This window comes from Gadus macrocephalus, chromosome 23 (assembly GCF_031168955.1).
Source record: "Gadus macrocephalus chromosome 23, ASM3116895v1".
Classification (NCBI taxonomy): Eukaryota; Metazoa; Chordata; class Actinopteri; order Gadiformes; family Gadidae; genus Gadus; species Gadus macrocephalus.
In genome coordinates this window covers 9,922,543-9,944,685 of record NC_082404.1, presented here as the reverse complement: position 1 = coordinate 9,944,685, position 22,143 = coordinate 9,922,543, and the positions used below count along the sequence as shown (strand labels likewise).

Here is a 22,143-nt window from a genome sequence, read left to right as displayed (position 1 = left end):
CCACAATCAAGTGATTTGTGTAAAGACCTTTAACTTCGAAGCTTCTATTTGAACGAAATTATTTTTGGTGAGTTGCATACAATAAGCATAATTTAAAACATTGTAGGCCTAAAAAAGAGAAGCCTTGCCGCGCCATGTGGGGTAAATCAGGTGCGTGTTTGGAAGATGTGTGTTGTGTGTCACGTGGTAAATTAAACTTCTCATCAAATTTTTTTTTTTTGCCTCCCCACGTAGTTATGTAGGTTCTGTCTCACAAGGTGGCGCCATCGTGACATACCTACACGTTCCCTTTTGCTGGTGTACGGTGCACGTCGTTCCCATTACCAGAAAACATTATTTGGGTAAATCATGAGGGTCCATGTCTTTCATTGAAAGTGAGTGAAATATGACGAAAGAAAAACCAATGAACCGCATAATTATCATCTGTGTGGCTCCTTGTGGAGCCAGGCTGGGTCTTTCTGATATGTTTCACGAGTGCTGCTGCAGCTTCACTGTATGGTAGACCCTCGTTGAGATCCTCTCTCCTCACTGGAGGGACGGCGAGCCTAGCCCTGGAAGAAAAAGGTAATAATAAACACGTTATATCCTTATAACCCAGATGGAATGCTCAATGTGCAAAATCAGTTACAGCAAAACACATTCTACATGCCATTCGTGGCTTCCACGCTAGAGGACTTTTCTGGGCTCCTTCCACGACCTCAGACGCAGGCTGGTGACGTTGAAGGACGGTTTATTGTCAGGTTAGCAGACAATGATACATGTCAATGGTGCTTCATGCGCTACCATGTAGCAGATCTCTCTGAGTGTGCGTGGTGATGGCTGGTTTAACCCGTGCACACTGATGGATCAATGTGGATGGAGTTGCACAACAGGTGTGCAACCCCACCATGCCCCAGAGCCCAATCAGTCTGATTCAGGCCAAGGGAGGCTTCTTAAACCAGCCATCATCCACACACACGCCACATCAGTCAGCAGTCCCTTTCAATGGTATGTTGTTTAACACCCATCTCAACGTAATGTACAGATATCTTGATCTTCGGTTCCCAAGATATTAGGAAATTTCCATATTGGAATCATGCAAAAGATTAAGCAAAAGATTAAGAACCCATATCCTTAAAAAATATTTGCATATTACATTTTAAATCTACCTGCCATATAGTTACATACTCTTGTAACGCTCTCTCATTCTGATTGTGTTGCAGCAAATCCAGATATGAGGAGTTTCTATCATCTATTTTCTATGCTGATGGGCTGCGGAGTAACAAGGAGACGAGATCGGGCTAATCATTGAGCCTCACTGTTTGCAGACCTCTCTGTCCGTGAGCTAAAGGCTGTCCATGCATACCTTTGCGAACTACCGGAGTTGGGCTTGGCTGATGCCCGCAGAAAGCCTCTGAAAAGAAAAGAAAAAACAGGCACGTGTTGTGCTCAAATTCGGGAAACAGGCCAGAACAAACATCCACCTCAACAAACTATGGAACTGAGGTTCATAACCACGTACCTGGCATCCTGACACACCTGATCCATTACAAAGTTCACCTCGATATATCTGATGGGTAGCAGCAGTTAGTCGCTTGGTGACGTCAAAGGCATTGATCCAGGAAAAAAGTATTTCATTTTATAGTTAACTCTATTTGACATTGCCAAAGATGTTTCGGAAATATGTCAATTGGCTCAAAGATAAGGCGGCCACAAGATTTGTGCGCAGATTCCAAAGAATCGGAACCGTGCTGTGTAATAAAGTAAGTCAATGATTTATCTCTGATTCTGATGCCCATATTTTCACTGCACTTTCTATGATATCACATGATGTGAAATAAAATGGAATGAGGAACATTAGAGCAAAGGTTTACATATAATGTAACTGTATGTGATTACTATAGATTTTTTAATTTGATCTGAAAAGATTTTCATACATTTTGAAACTGTACTTTTGATTAAAGAGAAAATGTATCTTTGAAAAGGTCAAAATATGTTATCCTGCTTTTAGGGCATGAGAAAAGCTTTGAGTCAATCGAGCTAAAGTATGTAAATCTCACAAATCCCTTGAACTGAAGCGACAATATCATCCAATCTGATTTAATCTGTGACAAATGAAAGAAATCTTCATCCAGGTCGACACTTTTCACAGTACTTTGACTCAACATGGATTATAGTCACACAGGCACGGTTTTACAGTTTCAGTTATAGAAGGTACCAAGGGCGTAGATAACAGTATCAAAGTGGAATGGACAGCCTATAACATATGTGATTTTCATGATGTCAAATGACCTCCACCCATCCCTAGTTGATCCTACGCCCATGGAAGAGACGGCAGAAAGCTGTGTGCAGGAGCTGGTAGCGTAGGTGAGGGCGGGGTCCCTGAACGTGCCTCATGTGGAGGAAATTCCAAACAACGCCAGACATGGAAGCTTAGTGTGCTTCTTCCTGCACCCGTTGCTGGAAACCCGGTCATTCAAAGCCAGACACCGGACCTACCGGACACTGTGTGTCAGACTTTCTCCTACAATTGCACTTATGCAGAAGTTAAAAGAGGATCATTATGTCAGACAGCTGATTTGCATTGTCTGCCAATTATTATAATGCAAACATGCTCACATTAAATCATTGATTGTAATTGATTCCATTATGCTCATTTTCAATTAATGTGCCTAAAATTTGTATAGTTTTGCTCAGTTCAAATAATGAGGCTACTGGGAATGTGTACACTTTCCCATAATTTAGAAACACTGTTGTGCTTTTAAAATGTAATGTGGCTCGTTTGGTGCACAACTAGTTCACACTACAGCAAATGTATGCTAATCAATGGTCTATTTAAAAATGAGACTGGGAATTCCTGAGCATGAACATGGATTCCATTTGTTTACTATGAAGGGGAGACTGTGCTGATATAGTTTTTTGAAAGACAACGGATGGATTTTCATCAATAATTAATTAAATTTAAAATGCAACTGTTGTTTTTGAGAAAAGTCACACATGTCCATACACAGGCCTATCTGACACATACATGTGATCATTTGGGATCCACAAGAAATGACCTAGCTTGATTCATTAGTCATCATAGATTCCACCTTCTCTGATGAAGTGAAAAAGATTAGCCTGCTGTTGACCCGCCTGCTGTTGACTCTAGCATATTGTTTAATACTATTTCCAGCTATTTAATTTCTTCTGTCTTTTAATTATGCCCTGTAATGGGTCAATTATATTATTATGATATATTATACATGTTCACATCTAACTGTCATCTGTTGATGATGCCTTTTCACCTTGACACCCTTGGGGTGGTCAAGGGTCAATCGATCCAACTGAGAAGTCACCGCTACGTCTCTCCACATTATAATTGTCAATGAGTAAATCAAATAAGGTTTACCTGAAGGACATAGTTTCCTGTATTCTCATTCAAGTAGAATAATGCATCAGTGGACTCTGCTCCCTTGTGACCAGTTTGCCCCAGGCACAAAGGTCAACATTTCTTAACCCTAGGAAGAGGATGGGTGGCTAGACAGTGCAAGGAATAGGAGACAAAGCTAGGATGATGAAGGGGAAATAAAATTAGATTTTGCCATCACACATCATGTGGGGAGCAGAGTTGTTCTAAGCATTTCTGAGACCTGTGAAACTGTATAAGAAGTCATTGCTTTTGCCAATGCATTGGACTTCTCCTTGCGGAGCTCGAGAGGCGCAGGGCGAACTCCCATCTGAGGCCTCAGATTATTGTTTGTTTAATGTTTTTTGCATGTTTATTGTACGTTTATTCCTTAAATGCATTAGACTAATTGTTATAAGTTCGGACGAGTCTTTATTCATGTACAGTTTATACAGAATCTATTGACCATGGTGCAAAATTCCCACCACAGCCTCCAAACAACAACGTTTTTTTGTAGTGCTTTTTAGAAGTGGTAAAGAAGTCAAACGGAAATAAATAATGTCCAACACATCGTCATCATCTATGCACCCTTTTCTTGAGATTGATGCGTACTAACTAACTTTGTTCTTGCCATCCCAATTTTTTTGTTTTCTCCAATTAATTCAGGCCTCTGGGTTACTCCATGGATGTGATTCAAGTAGGGGAAGAATCGCATGTGTTTGTGAGTAATCTGACATCAGTGACAATATCCTGTTTGAGATATGTTTACACCCAACCATTACCAGCGTAATAATGAATCAGACGTCAGCAATTTGTCACTTGCCAGTGTAGAAATAGACTGAGAACATGAACAACTTAAGTGCTAATTATTTGAGCAGATAGCAAGGACGTAGGTCGTATATTTGGGCTAACTTCCTAAACTGCTTCAGTTTTCCATTTGACCAATACTTTCATTTAAAGCAAAGTCAAAAGTAGGTCCTTGTTGACAGCAACCGCCTTGTTGAGACATAATTGTGTAGTGGAGTGTATTCAAGTCTTCATAGTCTCTCTTTAAAGCAATTAATAGTGCATTCACCTAACAAACTAATATGCATTTAAATATATGGGATTGTGTTATCTAAAGAAAATTCAATAGATGATTTTTGTAAAGTTTAAAACACTGGTTCAGTTCAGAGGAAAATAAAAATCCAACCAAACAAACTAATGAGTACGGGCTGAATGTAGCCTATCATGTGGGAGCATTGGTCTGAGCAGTGTCTGTTTTTGTGTGTGATGGAACTATGCTTACAAAAATAAATCAGTACGTGCTTATATGCGTGTGTGTGCTTATATGTGTGTGTGCGTGTGTGTGTGTGCATGTGTATTTTTGTGAGTGTGTATGCGTGTGTGTGTGCAAGTGTGTACGTGTTTGTGAGTGTGTGTGTGTGTGTGTGTGTGTGTGTGTGTGTGTGTGTGTGTGTGTGTGTGTGTGTGTGTGTGTGTGTGTGTGTGTGTGTGTGTGTGTGTGTACGTGCGTGTCTGTATGTGAAAGTGCGTGTGTGTGTGTGTGTGTGTGTGTGTGTGTGTATACTTGCATGTATATGCCTCTAGTGGTATGCCAACCATCCACTCCCTCTTTGTTCATGTCTCAAAATAACCCCTGTTCTCCATCAGCCATCAGCAGCCCCCCCCCCCCTTCACCCCAACACCCCACCCAGCAGCAGCTGAGAGAAAGCTTTAGAGACGGTGAGCTGCAATGGAAATATATTGTGTTGGAAGTGGACTCTAGGGATGCAACAAGCAAAATAAAAGGGTAATCTGTGGCACCTGTCTGAAATAAATTCAGATAGGTTTGTTGTTTGTTGGTGAGATGGCCAGAATGAGCTGGTGATCAATGAATGAACCATGTTAGACCCTGTGTCAAGGTCAAGCATACACACAAACACTCACAAACACCCCACTTAGTTTTATTACGGTAGTTCAACAGTTGCTATACTATATAAACTAGAACTCAAAGTCTCAATGTACTGACCCTGGCTATAGCTTCCATAAATCCAAAAAGACAAACAATACATTATTGATCATTACTGATATTTTAGTTAAAAAACATTGGCCTGTTCTCAAAAACTACACCCTAAAACTACCTAAAACTGAAACCAAAACTAAAGTTTACATTAAAATAGAAATAAAAACAAATGTAAAATCACTCATCATTATCATAGCCCTGAACACACAGGAAAACATGGGCCCTGTGAGCAGTGGACGGTCCCTGGGCTCCAGGGAGGCTCCAGGGACCTCGTTACGATCAGACTCCCCATCTGCAGCCCTGTCCCCGCGCCAATCTGTGGATGAAAACACGTCCCTCTCAAGGCCCCAGGGGCCCCAACCATCCCCAGGCTCTGGACGCCACTTTTCAATCTCTTCTGAAACTAATATAGGAATAATACATAACAAAGCATATTGATCATTCATGAATTTATTGATATATATAATATAATATAGTAAAAACAACAACATACTAAAGTTGTTGAAATCCACTATTCAGTTCAGAGGGTGGATTTACATTTTCCTTAATCAATCGCACAGGGACTTGAGACCACAATGGCCTCACAGCAGGAGCTGGAAAAATGACACAGCAGAGCCCACTTCAAAATAAAAGCTTTATTAAAAGAACAAAAGCAAATGAAAGCTTTGTTAAAAAATGGGTCCGTTTTTTTTCCCCTCTGTACACAATCACACCTGACCTACATCTATGATGTGCACACGCTTCACTTGATTTCGTCACATATGCTAACATACATAAAGCACCCTTTAGTTTCCATAGTGGCTGACCTTAGCTCCTCTTATGCATTCATGAATGAGCTGGGGTTAAGAAAAACAAATGAAAGGTTTGTTGTGGTGGTTGCTCGATACTAATTACAAACAAAGAATGTTTGCGGATTTCAGGGTTGACTTCATCGCACAAAAGCACCTTGACAACTGCTGGCCTGCTGAGCAGTGAAACCATGGCTATTAAAGTCCTTCCAGGTAGGCAACAACACAAGGAGCAGAGGTATCAGCAGTGAATACATTCAACACCACTGTCTACAGTGAATGAAGCAGTTCATATGTAGTTAGATATTATTCTTATATATTATTTCCCTTATCCTTCAAAGGAAAGAATAGTACAATTGTATTTTCCATTTCTTCATACACAACTTATAGATACTGTTGAGGGATTATTATATTGCCGGAAGAATTCAAAATAAACAACTTGGCAGGGCAGGGGATTCTGAACTGACTAAAGAGAAAATCGTTAGGCTATTCATATCTAATGGGCCTCTTGAACCACACCAGGAAAAAATGAACAGGCTCAGTTTATTTATCAGATTGAGTTCTGTGCAGCATCCACCACATACTATACAAAGAAACATCTAAAGCCTATATGTGGATGTAAAGGATATACAGACCTCTTCCTTGGACGCAGGCATCATAGATACATGATACACAAAATTGGAAAAGAAAGAGATAGAAGATAAGAATATAAATATAAAAACAAAAAGGAATGTGAAACCCTGGATGAGTATGAAAGCCTGCTATATGTAAAGTTTACTACCTTGTGGTTATTTAACAACGGCATTTCATGCTATACAGGGACAGAACCAAGAGCAAAAAAAACAGAGGTCAAGGGGTTAAGTTTGGGGTTTGTGTGTGGGGGTGGCTTGGTACATGCACACCTGCTACCAGTAATATTTATTTTCCAACCTGAGCGAGGAAGAGTACAAAATCGACCTTTCTGTCCTAATGGTTCCCTCTTTCAGTAAAATAATTCTCAGTCGGCCTATTTAAAGTACATTGAAGTAAACAGTAACATTTGCTTTGGAATTAAAAATGATTCACGTATTCCTCATGCGGATGAGTAAACGTACTCAAGTGCTTTCCACATTTGCCTTTCAATTTAATAACCATCAGAACCATAACAATTCCCACAGAAGTGTATGACATCCTTGTCTGCATTGTGTGTGACATTTTATCAGCGAATTTCCAATTCACTATGAGAGGCTGTTTCAGTTTTCCATTCTATAACCATGGCCCAGAAGAGAGCCCTGTCTATGCGCTAACCCCTGCTTGTAAAAAGAGAAGCACATCGTGTCCTGGGCTACTGAGGAAGGTCATGGTTTAGCAGAAGCACACTAAAGTTATTAGACGTTGTGGTAAATGACTAAGCAAGACATAGTTTATTAGTCACAATGATCTATTCCAGTTTTTCTTTTGGGCGTTGATATTGCGCCACATAACAAGTGGGTGTTAATTGCCTCACCTTACAATCAAACACTGGGATTTTCAATCCTCTCTCTCTCTTTTTCTCTCTTTCTCTCTCTCTCGCTCTCTATTTCACACAGACAAACACAAACATACTTGTGCGTGCTTGTGCTCCTACACACACACACACACACACACACACACACACACGCACGCACACACACGCACGCACGCACGCACACACACACACACACACACACACACACACACACACACACACACACACACACACACACACACACACACACACACACACACACACACACACACACAAACACACACACAGTGTGATACATGTGTCTAATATCCTGGTTCTTTTTTTCACCTTTTTCACCTAAGCTAAGTTTTTTTACAGAATAATATCGACTGGACAATTCACTTTTTTTAACAGAGCACAGTTAACTTTAGCTCGTTTGCATTTTTAATCCCAAACACCCTTAATTCAAGTTATACAATCACTTGAAAAACGATCCACTCATTTAAGTACATGTACACTTCATGTAGGCCTATATATTTTCCCTCAGCCGATTTGTTTTTGGCACTGATTGACACCGCTCTATGACCGTTTGAACCAATGGGCGTGGACCAAGGGCGGGCTTGTTACTGTAATCAATCCTCAAATCAGCTTGTGAGTGTATTTGCTCAATACACAATGTCATGTGTGCTCACCGACCCTGTCGCTTTCCAGCCTGCCTAATGGGAACCGCGGGGCTAAAACGCTGTTAGACACTAATTTTTAACATCACAATATAATAATAATTGGGCAGACGAAGTAAAGACATGGGCGAAAGATTTGTGGTGGTCCCGGTTGGACCATGCAACGGGGAGCTGGAGCCCCCAGACACGGTGTTCAGTGACCCGGCACCGGAGAACGAAGGGGCAGCGGAAGATGTCGTGGCCGGGCAGCGGGACCCCAACACCGCGGTGCCCATACTGGAGTACAGCAGAGAACCAAACAAATACGGTAAGACTGTTGCCGACTGCAAAACCTTGGTCCACTGCTATGAGCGTAACGATCTACTTCGGAATAATTATGCATTAGCCTTTCATCTGGGCGATAGCAGTGTTGTTCTTTCGGTTATGTCATCGGTTATGAGTATGGCCTGAAAAGCATCTTTTGCTTTTGCTCTTAGTGGAGATAAGTTGGGTTTTAACTTTTCAAGTAAACGTCGGCTTTGATTCAGTTTCAAATATCCGAGCTTCTGCTCTCCCGTACCGATTTCCCCGTCTGAATGGGATTTTGAATTTGAATTTCTTTATTTGAAAAATTACATTTTTAAAATTGCTATTTACCGCCCGTTGTCCCTGGGCAGTTGGGTATAATACGGTCTGAGAAGAGGCCATGTGACTTGTCGCAGCAGCCTCTCACCAACATCCATTCAAAGTGTCAGGCTACCATAGCAACAGGTCGACAAGGTGAAACGTGCTGGAACAATGGCCTGGAAGTACAGTGTTGTGATAGCTTGCATCATGCAAATTTGGTCAACCTCCAATTATCTTTTGCACATGTACAACATTTAAAAGGTAAAATATTTCTAGAACTAATTTTGGTAGGAGATGTTTTCAGAGTTAAGACAGGTGTTTGTGTGTCTGTTTGTCTGCCTAATCAGTTTTAATCTCCTTGTTCATGGTACAGATTTGTGTGAGGCATTTATCAGCAACCCAACTATCGGTTCCTGGATTCCACTGAGTTTATTTATAGTTTCATACAATATGTTCACTTACAGTAAAGGACTGAGATGCATTTGACGTCATAGCTGCATTATAAGGTTGTCGAGGACTAAAACAATGTTAAGAGTATCTTATTGCATTATTATTTTTATGCTACAGCTATCAAATCAAATCCTAACAGAAGGAGGATATGCTCATGTTATCAGGCAATGAGTTTCATTATTTATTATTAAGTAGGGATGAACTGGAGGATTTCCGTTCCGATGTAGTCATTTATTTTCATAGAGTACAGGGAGAAATCCAAGCTGAGTGATCAAATTGGGCTGCCAAATTTTCCCCAATAAAAATGATATGCACCTCTGATCGTTGGATGCATGTTGTCTGGTGTGACGCTATCAAGAATAAACAATGTACATGCTACACCATACAAAACATCCCCTCATAGCTAAGGTGATCATTATGACAAGGGCAGAGCTGACACATCAATTGTAGGCTGTCTATTTTGGGAAGTTAACTTTATTGGACACAGCTAAGTTGTACATGGGCTATGCACATCTACGTAAACATCTCTGATATACCACAATATGATCAGACTGTTATACACTGTGTGTGTGTGTGTGTGTGTGTGTGTGTGTGTGTGTGTGTGTGTGTGTGTGTGTGTGTGTGTGTGTGTGTGTGTGTGTGTGTGTGTGTGTGTGTGTGTGGACGGACAGTTTTCCTCCATTTGAGTCACGGCTGACTAAGAAACACACTGGAAATCCTGTCTGCCTGGCCGTCTGTCAGTGACTCACTCCTTTTGTACATTAAGTAGGCCTAAATTGTGTCATTTTTGCCCTGGCAAGTGGCTAAACCGGGTCATCGTTGGTTGCTAGCGTGCCTCACCAACAATACATGAAGTCAATTGTACATAACTTTGATTTATAGACTATAGAGTGCTGATTATGGCTATTATATTCTAATCTCGGATCCAGAAGTTTGACTATGCAATAGCTGAACATCAGGGGGCAATCTGTACAGCGCCTGGCCCAAAAACTAGAAAGTGTGAGTGGACAACTATGGGATACAATCCTGTCGCTTTGCTTATCAGTCCTCTTTAGTATCTGGGATGAATGTTCAGCCACATCACACTTGATTTTGTTAAGCTGGACCGTTTTTTTCCATTTGTGATCCGTTCCATGTATGGCGTTTCTACAGGTCCCTTCCCTGCAACATGATTGGTTGAAACAAAGTAAAATGCCCCAGTCATCCAGATTTGACCTCATCTGCCATCAGAACCTAGAATTTAAACCATTGTATTCTGACACCCAAATCCTTTAGTCAGGAGATGTTTAAGTCCGCTTTCAGCCTCTATAGGCGTTGACCCATCTGGCAGTGTAGCGGCCTGTCTAGCTCCTGGGTCCGTCTTAAGCTTGGATGCACAGTGTGGAAACACTTGATGGTGGTGGTGACCCATGATGGGACCCCAGATGTTTCCTCATGGAAAAACCCACCTGGGTCAGTTTGGTTTAATAACTACAAATAACAGCTTGAGTCATGCCGCTCGGAACGATAAGGTCTGTGCTGCCGGTCAGTGTGATGATTCAGACGTATTCCTGGGTTTGTGTACATGCGTGGTTGGCCCGCACGGCCTGCATCTTCGGTTTCACCTTCTGTCCACCCTGCTCTATTTTGGATCTGCAAGGTCACCGTGCATGACCCGATAGGCAGCTCCCATCTCTCTGCTCTTCTCCTCGGTTCTTTGTTTCCCGGCCTCCACAACGACCACGGCTGTGTTTGCTGTCGGTCCTGCTGGGCCATATACTGAATGATTAACCAACCTTACTTTTAGCGCATACTAACAACATCTTTTCATATGGATTTTGGATGATGGAAGTGTTATACTCTTCAGGAGTAAGGAGGAGTCAAAATGGTGGTCTGGACGCCAACCTTTTTCAATTGAATAGCTCAAAAGTGATACCCCACGACTGCTCTGCCTGAAGCCGATGAAAATAATGGTCAAAGACAGGGACACATCCCTATTAGGCCTACTATTGATATTTTTCACCGTTTGCCCTTTGGCTGATGATAACTTGATAATTGTGTTAGTACGAAGCCGTTCTAGCGGTTGGGTTCTGAGTGCACCTTGCGGATGGCAGCTTCCCAAAATGGGAGTGCCTTCCACAGATGCAGCACATGGAAATTTCCATGGACTTTTTTTTGTGATATACAATCATGTGTCTTCATTTAATATTAATGTTAATTTACTGGGTGATTAGATGGGTGTGAGGGGGGGGGGGGGGGGGGGGGGGTATTCGTTCCACCATTGTCCTGGAGGCGGGCTCCTCTCCTCTTTATCCCAGTTGCACCAAGGAGGGCTAACCTGTTAACCAGTTCAGCTTCTACTTGGTGTAGCCTAGACTTTGACTATAAAGATAATTTTTTTTAATCAAATGTCATATGTCTGCTTTCTATTTCCCACAAGAGGTTCTATAAAGGTGTGGGGTTTGGGGATTTTCCATTGCTAGCTCAGCAAAACATCCAAAGATATAAGTAGATTTCTTACTCTGACTCATTTGGCCACATTTCCATTGTTGTCTTTGGGTGCCCTCCTCAGAACCAATTCAACTTTCACAGACGTTTGCTCATCAACACGTACCTGGCTTCACCACCTCTTCCGAAGCCTAGTCTTCCACCTGTTTGGTTGGCTGTGTGGTATAAGCCTTCCATTCTGGATCCTAGGGGACACCATGGCCCCTACGGTTTCCCCTGCTGGTCCTTGGGGTGTCGGGTGACAAGAAATGTGCATGGAGTCGTGTCGTGTGAGTATCATGTTGTACTGGTTGGTATGAATGAAGAGCCAAAGGAGAACCCACCTCGCCCTTTGGAAAGACCCCTACTGTTGCGCTGGACTCACAGGCTCCTTGTCAACAGAGACGCCTCCATTTAATATACTGCAACTCTGACCTTGTTAGTTTCATTTGGACACCTCCAGTGATGGTCCGTCCCAAGTTATTGGTCCAACCAACAAGACCGCTTATTGGGTTGGGCACCCAGGGCCCAGTACATGAATGAAGCCATTCTAGACTCTACGGTTGTGTTTGATTCTGGGCCACGAAGATTTCTTCAGGGGGCCGGTATGGGGCCGTGGAAAATGTCCCTGCTCTCATTGTCTTACTGGTCAGCCACTAAATGGTTTTACAACCAAGCCACACTTCTCCTTTGGAGAATTTTGGACTTGTTAATGGAAACTTGGAACGCTCTGTATTTAATGCACCATTTAAGAAATCATGATATATTTGTTGTAATTGGAAATATAGAAAACTCGATGTAAGATAAGGTGTTGCCCTTATGGTTGGAAAGTAACCACTACAACATTCTTTCATAAGGTATTTTGTTTTAGGTTTTAAGCGTTCTTCTGTCACCGTTTCAAGGTTTAAATCTCTGTCTGGAGAGTGACACCCAAAATCTCCCCTTCAGGATTATCACAGCAAAAGCAAGTTGAATCTGAGCCTGATGTGTGTGGTGTAGCATTTAGCGGATCCCTGGCGTGCAGACTCCATGTCACTTGAGAAGGTACGTTGGGGCTGTCCTTGTGAGCAGTGACATCATACCGTAGCTCAACTTGGCCAGACGCCGTAACCCATTTTGGTCGTCCGTCACTTTGGGGTATGCGTTTGTGACAGATGGTGTTTTTTTGTGTACCTTTTTAATGGTTTATTGGTTGTTAGAGGTTTTTATAAACAAACCGACAAAGAGTGTGAATTGCAGGATGGTTATGTGTAGCGTAATGGAAAATACTTCCCACTACTTGAACGGCCCAGAATACATTTGTAACATTTGGCTGCTTTTAAAAAGTGTCATTTATGGACCTATAAACAAATCGTGGAATTAAGTCATGGAAATGCTTTGAATGAGAGAACACAATGTTAATTTGCCAGTTTATATTGGTTGCCGGGAAAAACTGCTTGGGAACTATGATTCAATGTTGTGGGAAAGATTTATTTTGTTTTTTGCCAATTAAGAAAACGGTCTCCCTCCACTAATGGCTGATTTTACTATTTTTTATTTCCTTGTATTATTTTCGGTTTTAAAAATGTCTTTGTTATTCTACTCAAGAAAATTCACACATGCAAGTCAGTATTCTGTGTTTTTCATTAACACTCTCAGCTCGTGTTACCGTGGCATGACTTGTTTGTCCACATTTGACCAATAAGGGGCAGCATAGAGCTGTTTTTCGCTAAATATTCTGCAGAAAAACAGCATTTCCTGCATCTCCAATTACCCTTTAAGAGTTTTTCTCTACCTCGTAATCCATTATTCTCTTTTCCCATTGAAGTTTTATTAAAAAAATAAAAAAAATTCAACATTCAAATACTAATCAGTTATTGGAAAAGCCTAAAGTAATTGTTATACTATTGTAAAATATAGCAAAACTGTTCTGTAGATCTATGATGCATGCTTGCATGTTGCATGGAGACATCTTCAACTTCTCCTCTCCAACGTCCTCTTCTGCATCAACAGATCAAGAAATACCTTATTCTATGAAATTTCCAGTTAAACGTGAAAAGAGGCGACCAAAACAAAAGGAATGTGATTTGTGAGATGAGAAAACAACACAGCCTGTTTGCATCGATTTGCAACCTTAATATAACAAGGCCTCTGCTCCTGGGGTTTTCATATCAGATCAATCAATACTATGCTGCCACCAGAGAAGCAACCTTCTGTTTTTCTGGGAAGCGATGGATGAGTGATCTTATCGTTTAGAGGCAGCCTTCACGCACAATGTTTTATCTGGAATTTGATTGTTTTCTCATCTTTTGGTCATCTATCCTTTACTCTGGTGACTGTGAACTTTGTATTTGTGCTGCACTTTGTTGAATGCAGCAGTGCAAGTAACTTCATTTTGTGTGTATGTACAGGATTAGTCCTCATCTTAGGTTTGACTGTAGACTCACTGACTCATCATCGCCGTCATCATCAGCAGTGCTTGGTTCACATTTTAGGCTGTGTTTTGGTTTTACTTGACTTAAAGAGCCAATTAACCCAGTGCTTCAGATGGAATTCAAATACAAAAAAAAAAGGGTTTTGGGTTCACTGAATCTTTAAGACCAGCTCCCAAAAAAATTTAATCTTTGTCTTAATGACAATATGATTCCCCCCAAAACATATCCTTATTCTCATCTTCTCTCAGGAGGCCTGGCCTGGTCCCTATTGGACAGGATTCCACAATTAAGTGCATCTTTTTCTGGGCCCTGTGGCAATATCATTACAAGTCAAATGTGTGTGTCCGTCTAAAGGGGGGCTACACACTGGACGCTTCGTCCACACGCAAACACACAGAGCTTACCCACAGTCTTGCAATGGAATTGATTTGTTATTGATTTGATGCTCAAAGAAATGCTATGATTCATTATAATGATTTCTTTCGAAAAGACAAAGAATTGGTCTGAGTGCTGCTGTCGGGGGAGGGGATCATGCCAGTGTCATGAGATTGTTTATCACCCTGCATAGCAGGACTAGTGTGAAATCCTTAACCGATACAAGGGCCATTATCCAGCTATGTTAGACCGAAAGACGCAGAATGTCTGCCTCCCTGCCTATCTGTCTGGGACTGTCCGTCTGTCTGTCTGCCTAATATATTTGCCGTTGCCAATTGCTCGGTGATTTCCGGACCTGGAGAAGGAATGAGTGTATCAGTTTACCCTAGCTGCGTGCCAGTGCTTCCTGAACAGTGCACATGGGACGACATTTATTACTGAGCTCTAGCACGCACTAACTTCAATTGCATCAATATCTCATAGCTTTCATTGAAAAACACAAGACTCTAATGACCTGAGATCCAGTTGTAATCGACTTTTCATCCACGTCATGCATTCATGAGAAACCTGTCTGGTGTTCTTAATTTGTAGAACATCTTTGGGTAACCTAGTGGACTCACACACATCGCCTCCAACAATCAGCTCTCTAGGGTGGGAAACCCCCAAGTTCACCGTGGGAGCAGATCGGATATCAACCCTCGCAGACACCCACAGAAGGAAGTGCACTTTTAGTTCCTTCCAATGCCGCTATGGACTCGTCTTTATGGCTGGGCTTGCTGTTGTTCACTCTTTTATTTCCTAATATCTCTGCCTAATTTACTCTCTTCCTCCTGAACTCTGTCTCCCCTCCCTGGGTACTGACGCTTCTGCATTCTCTTCATTGAATGCGATTGCTGTTCTTTTTGATAGTTTGGATCTTTTGAAATAGTAAATTTGTGAACTACTAAGCAGGGCGTTTCTTTAAAGCCATTGCTAAGTCAATGGCTATGTGCCAAGTTTGCTAGTTTGGCAAGGCAGTGGAAGTTGAACCGGTATCCTTTATCTGGACAGATGTGTACAAGGGTACTTAAATGTGTCTATATATAACACGTATGTGATGTCATGCTGTTCATACTATAGGCTACACAGGCTTCTTGCTATGTGGCGGTTTATGTTCAAGCATGTCATCTAGTTTAATTAAAGAGCAGTTTAATTACGAAAGCACCAAAGTGCAGATGTATTTTCACACTGCCAAGGCCCCGGGGGTTATCATTATCATGCCTATGATTTAATGTACGTGGCATAGGAGTGTACGGTGCATGTGTCCCATAGGGCTCTGTCGTTAGAGGTTCACTGACCACGAACCGTGATGGCTGCTGCTGCTACTCTTTTTTGAACGCATGAAGAGAGGGCGTATGTGTGTTGCAGCAGGCCACATCTCTCCTGAGGATTAGCCTATCATACATGCAAATATATCTCTGGTCTGGGGCCTTTCCCTTCTAGGCTAGGACACACACGCACACATTTGGAGCAAAAGTCGTGGCAGCAGGGCCAATCTCCATGCGCATACAATGCCACACAGTATGTATGTAGCTTGAAGGCATGTTCCGCTCTCCAGAGCCTTGTCTCTCTTTCGAAACCCCTGTTTGGTTTGACGAGATAAGGAGCCCCCCCCCCCCCCCCCCCACCACAGGTCTGAGCCGCCACGCTGTCAGAGTTGCTCAACAGACCTGCTACAGACACCGTGCTCAATTTGCCTTGTAGGTTTTTGATTTAGACTGGAGGTTGTTGTGGGTTGGGGAGGGTACCCCAAGGGTCTGGCCCTGCCCACTGTTGCTCGAGCATGCTCAGCGGGTCAAATGACGCCTGACAGGAAGTGTGTGTGTGTGTGTGTGTGTGTGTGTGTGTGTGTGTGTGTGTGTGTGTGTGTGTGTGTGTGTGTGTGTGTGTGTGTGTGTGTGTGTGTGTGTGTGTGTGTGTGTGTGTGTGTGTGTGTGTGTGTGTGTCTTCCTTTCCTGCTCCTTTGAAGCAGCTGCCCGATTGCCTCATCACAGAGGAATGTGCTTGTGTGTCTTTGCGCGTGCTGGACCTTGCGAGTTCGATCCTAGACGGACAAACTAGCCTCAGGCAGAGAGGGGGGAACTCATAAAGTCACACATTAGTCGTTGTTGTTGTTTTTTTTCTCTACCCTTGCTTGCGCTCTCTCCTTCCCCTTTTGGGGCGGGGCCGACTGGCTCTTCCTTATTTGGAGAGGGGAGGGTGGGGGTCACATGTTGTGTAGAGCGGTATCCCGGTGATCGGGGCGAAAGCTGAGACCTCGGCCAGGGCAGCAGCACGCCAGACACCGCTTGGGCTGAGCCGCAGGTCAGAGAACAAAAGGACTCACCCCCGCAGGCTGCAGAGGAAGGAGAAGACACCGGCGGAGGAGAGGACGCGTCCACAGGGCTCTGCTTGAAGATACAGAGAGTGAGAGTGAGAGAGAGAGTGAGAGTTGGAGTGAGAGAGAGAGAGAGAGAGAGGGAGAGAGGGAGGGCCGGCCCGGGGGCCATCGGGGGAAGAGGGAGAGGGAGAGAAGCTGAGCTAGCGGAGCACATGGTGTGACCCAAAATGCCCACCAACTTCACGGTGGTGCCCGTACGGGACGGCAGGAGGAAGACGAGGAAGGTGGGGAGCGTGGAGGAGGAGGAGGAGGAAGAAGAAGAGGAGGATGTGGACGACAACAACGTACTGAGGGAGGCTGATGAGTACGCCCCAGGTAGGCTAGCTGTTGAATGTTACCCGCTCCCGCTGCATTGATCTGGGGCTGGCATCGAGACCCGGTGAACTGGGCTGCCTCAGTGGGGAGCTGTGTTTTTCATAGAAGGGGCTGTTGTTCCGAGCTGGGTAATTGCACTGGACAATTTTATGCTTTTCCACTGCTGTCGTCAAATGGTCAAACTTTTTAAACCCTCCCACTACTTTCCTGCTCAGTGAGGCGATGGGGAAGTAGGTGTAGAAGGTTCCAGATGGCCAGCCTGATTTTGTTGTGAGCCTGTGGCTTTATGGCCCTGTTTAACTGCTAACATTACAGCAGTTTGTATCGTGGATGTGTGGCTGCGGCGTTTCTGAAATTGTTTGTTCATTTTTTTTTTTTTGGGGGGGGGGGGGGGTTATTTCTTTATCCGTCTAATATTGAAATATAGTAGAAGATAAGTAGGTTATAAAAGTATAACATGTTTTTCAAAGAATGGCTTTGAACTCACTCACTCACACACACAGACCCCTCTTCAATATGCTATTTCCCTGTTTATAGCTTTCCATTTATGATCACCACTTTAGGACCAACTTCCTAGAGTGTCCAAGGTCCCACAACATACAGGAACATCACCAGCCCATCAAGTAGCTTTCAACGTAGAAGAGCATCTTTGTTTCCTACCCATTAGCAAAGGAGTGGTCCGATTCCCAGCAGAATGCCACCTCCTCCCTCCCTCCCTCCACCTCAGGGACCTGTTTCAGAAAGTCCTTGGCAGACGTAGCTCTTTTTTAAGATAACCCAGATGACACAACGCTAATCAACTCTTCCTGAGCCACAGCCAATAGCAAAGTCAAGCCTTTGTGTGAAGGAACAACCTATTGGGGTCGTGAAAATGCAAGGGTGTGGGGGCATCCTGTAAGTATTAATTGGCCATAGTGTCATGCGTATGAGGCAACTGGGCTTGACTAAAACACTTTCCACTTCCATTCGCATGGGCAGCAGGCTGTGGGCTGCTGTTGACAGTTTATGCCGTTACAGCTTGGTTCCTTTTGGAATCTGAAAAAGAAACGGTAAAAAGCGAGATGAAAAGGATTGTTTTGTAATGTCATTCAAACCTTTTGTTATACTTACAAGGGACCACTCCACATCTATTCTAGTGAACTGTGGGGACATCATGTACTGAAAAGGTTACAAGCTTAAACATCCTTTCACAGTAGGACACCATCGTTGTTGGGACATCTTGGTAACGAAACAGGAAATGAGGCATAACTCCACCCCTTTTAGTTTAAGCAGAGCAGAATAGGACAGCTCGATCTGAGATTAGGTTAGCCTAACTACTAACTAAACTTAGCCTTGTCTAAATTATATTTGTCTATTTCTGAACTCTTTAATACTGCTGCAGCATTACTGAGTTCCGACTACCAATGATGATCACCTATTTATTGCATCTTGCGTTCAACTTAATGCATACATCCTCCTACAAAGATGTACAGCGGACAATCTTTGCATTCAGCGTTCCTGCATTCGGTGTGTTTATTCCCATAACACGTTACAAGGTGTACAACGACTCATCGTTATACACCGTTCTCATTAAACCTCAACACACTACAGTCTTTACTAGCTCCCAACTCCTGGGTAGCGAGCAGCACTGCATCCTCGTTGTTGTTTTTTTGCGAGCCTCCTCTGGAGCAGTCTCTGTTTCTTCAAAAGCCTGCGAGTGAATCGGATTCCAGAATTTAATTTCTACTGGAAAGCTGCAATTACGGCCGCACGCTGGGTTTTACAGACTGCTGGAGCAACTGAGCAGCTTTTCCATACACAGTCAAACCGTGAACTGCCCTCTTTTTACGCACGCCACGCAAAGGGCAGAAATAAGTACGGAGATACTGACCTCTTGGCGATCCCCTTCAGGATACATAATTTCAGTTTTTGTGCTAACATCTACTTGAACTAAATCAAACCACTTGCTATTCTGTTATTTGAGAAAGGTTCGGTCCAAAGCGGCATACAGTGAATTCTGAGAGCGGTTGGTTCCAGGAGGCCTACAGGGAGGGTGCAGAAGCTGGGGTACCCTTTTGACTTGGAATTAAAGGCAGACGGATGTTATAAAACCGCTGGCTTCTCCTCACCTGGTGGCCCGGGGCAAGGGGCTGTTGTCATGCAATCAGCTGTAGACTTTCCCCTTTTGTGGCTGGAACGGGGATTAAGGGCTAAGTAAACAAAATTATTTTTGGTATGGGTTTAACTGTAGCCATGCATTTCTAAATGCTGCCCTTTTTTTTCTTTTTTTTTACAAATCGCCCATTAAAGACTATAATATCCAATGGTGCTTAACAAATGTAGTACAATCAACATATGCCAAAAAAGCTGTACACAAAGCTGTACCAAGGATTTATTTGTAATGCATTTCAGCACATGTCCTATGGCAGTGGGTTTTTGTTATCACAGCGCGTGTTATGTCATTGTGCATGCGTACACATAGGCCCACTTCCTACAGCACTGTAGAGACCAAAAGGGCTCCCGTGTGGAACTGCATTGTTTATTCGTGCAATCTGTCAATGTGTTATTGATCTTTCCCGGCTGGCTTGCTTCCCGTTGGCTGTATGGTGGGGGGAGTGAGACCCCACCCCCTCTCTTGATGCTCTGTCTCTCTCTGGCGGGTCGCTCTCTCACCAGTGGGGCCTAAGGAATGCCCAGGCAATACTGAAGATGAGGGCCTCAGCAGACAGCACTATACAGCACTCTGGCTTCTGCAGGATCGATTTCCTTTCTTTCAATCGAAGAAGAAGAATGACAATTGACAGGCCTAGATATATTGGTTCTTGTGTTAAGTTTTTTTTTCTACCCTTGGAACTCGGAAATGTGCGATCTTGCAGGTTTAGGGACAAAGCAGAAGGGGAGGGAATACGAGAGAGCAGTCTTTGAGCTGTGATGACAGTGCTCTGGTAAACCAAAGGTCTTCAGATTGGGTTTTCTCAACCCAATGTAGTCGGCAACAACATGACGTCCAGTTTTCTTGTTAAATAAGGAACTCTGCTTGGTATCAGTTCCTGCTATTGAGATCTTTTGATTTGCAACAGTGTTATTGTTTTTCAAAAAAGCATAACAAAGTGAATTATTGCATTTAACCTATGTTGTCCAGTCTAAATCAAACCAAACCCCTTTATTATCAGATGAGGAACAGTGGCTCATGTTCAATTCAAAATGAAACACATGCTATTCCTCAAAAAAATTAATAAACTAGGGTCACAGTACTGAGTATCCCCGCTGATGGACCCACAGATCATCATATCAATATCCCCCATGCGCACATTGGGAGGAAGACCCGTCCAAAGATACGTGATCCAGACAGCGCTTTGTCTTTGTATTGCTCCATGAGAATGGGACCAGAACTGATGTTGAGATTATACAATACGCTCTCATGAGATGTGGTCCTTTGTTCAACCCTCCTCTGACTTTTTGCCCTCCCGAACCCCTTGTCGCGTTTCAATAGCCATACACACTTTCACTGTGCTGTTGTACATGAAGGAAGGAAGTTCCAGGTTAGTGCTTTTTTTGTTTTCTTTTTGGTGTCAATCCAAAGTAAACACACAACCACTCCCCTCCTTCTCACCACTGCATACTGCTACGCTGCAGTTATCGGTAGGACACCAAACGCTATGCAAAATTAAGCTCTGTATGGATCGGATTTCAATTCGCTTCCCTTCGCCATTTTTTTTTTTTCTTCCACTGCATCAATATCAAACTACCAACTTTATCCAGAACAGACTTTTTGGATTGCATCATCAAGGCATAACGGTCCAACCAGCTGCTTTGTTTTTTTCTTTGTCCCACCATTTACAATTGGAAACTTGCTGGATTCAACATCCAATATGAATGCTGCTCCGCATTGTGTTTATTATGAATATAACTCATTCTTATTCAGTTTGCCATCTAAACGGCAAAGACCTACTTTCATACGGGAGAACTAACCCCGTTCATGGCTATTCTCTGGAGATGACTATAGCGCAGCCGGTTTCGTCCGTAGTTATCCCCAGAGCCCTGGAGCACCATGGCAGTGATTGCCCCTCAATCTAACCCACTGTGTTCCCTCCCTGCCTGGGCCCCTCTCCATGAGCTTATGAAGACCCTGCCTGTAGCTTACCATCGACCGAGGGAGTTTTATAAACTACTAGGCCTGTGTTCCTGAATTTGCAGCGCTTATTTAGAAGGGGTCCTCTGGTACTTATTGTCTTGTGGTTGAAGGATCAGGCCTTTTATTAATAACTGTCAAGGCTGCATTAGCCACTCTGAAACCTGGTGGACTTTGCTTCCTGTGGGTCCACCTTTTCTCTGCGTGTGCCATGTGTTTCCTGTTTTCTACCTTGGTGCGTCTGTTTCTGGTTAAATTAAAGCTCTGTGTCATCCCCTCTACATTCCCTCCTTCAGCCTTATTTTCTTCTGTCACGAAGAGCCGCCGGTCATTTTGTAGTACAGTGTTGTCTAAGACGTACAGAGACCTCACACACCCTGTACTGTAGTTGAGCCAGATGCAGCACCCTGAAAGCATCTCTTCTGGTTACTCCGAGTTAACCCCTCAGTCCGAGAACGCTTCAAATCAACGCTTCACTAGTCAGTTGCGGCCATAGAAATAAGGGGTTAAACAGGGGGGAGGGGCTAATGGATTCGTTTTTAGAAGAGTTATAATTATTCATGTATTTAGCAGCTATTTCAATCTTTAAATGATGTTAAATTATACCAAGTAGCCCAACCTACTCATAATGACGGGTTGGTTATTTTATAAACACGAATAGATCAGGTAGTGCTGTGCCTCC

At 43.2% G+C, this 22,143-nt stretch overlaps 1 protein-coding gene across 7 annotated transcripts in view; it reads left to right on the top strand.

Annotated features, from left to right (window-relative positions):
• Positions 1 to 8,288: 8,288 nt before the first annotated feature.
• Positions 8,289 to 22,143, top strand: part of LOC132452112 (solute carrier family 12 member 7-like) — a 51,069-nt gene continuing 37,214 nt past the window's right edge. For 3 of the 7 annotated variants that reach the window (XM_060044509.1, XM_060044505.1, XM_060044502.1), the window contains exon 1: positions 8,290 to 8,612. In XM_060044509.1, the coding sequence (XP_059900492.1) occupies positions 8,429 to 8,612 (184 nt within the window). In that variant the 5' untranslated portion in view covers positions 8,290 to 8,428. Of the gene's footprint in view, positions 8,613 to 16,842; positions 17,351 to 22,143 lie in introns of those variants that run through there. The other 4 variants (XM_060044503.1, XM_060044508.1, XM_060044504.1 and 1 more) reach the window with 4 other exon arrangements.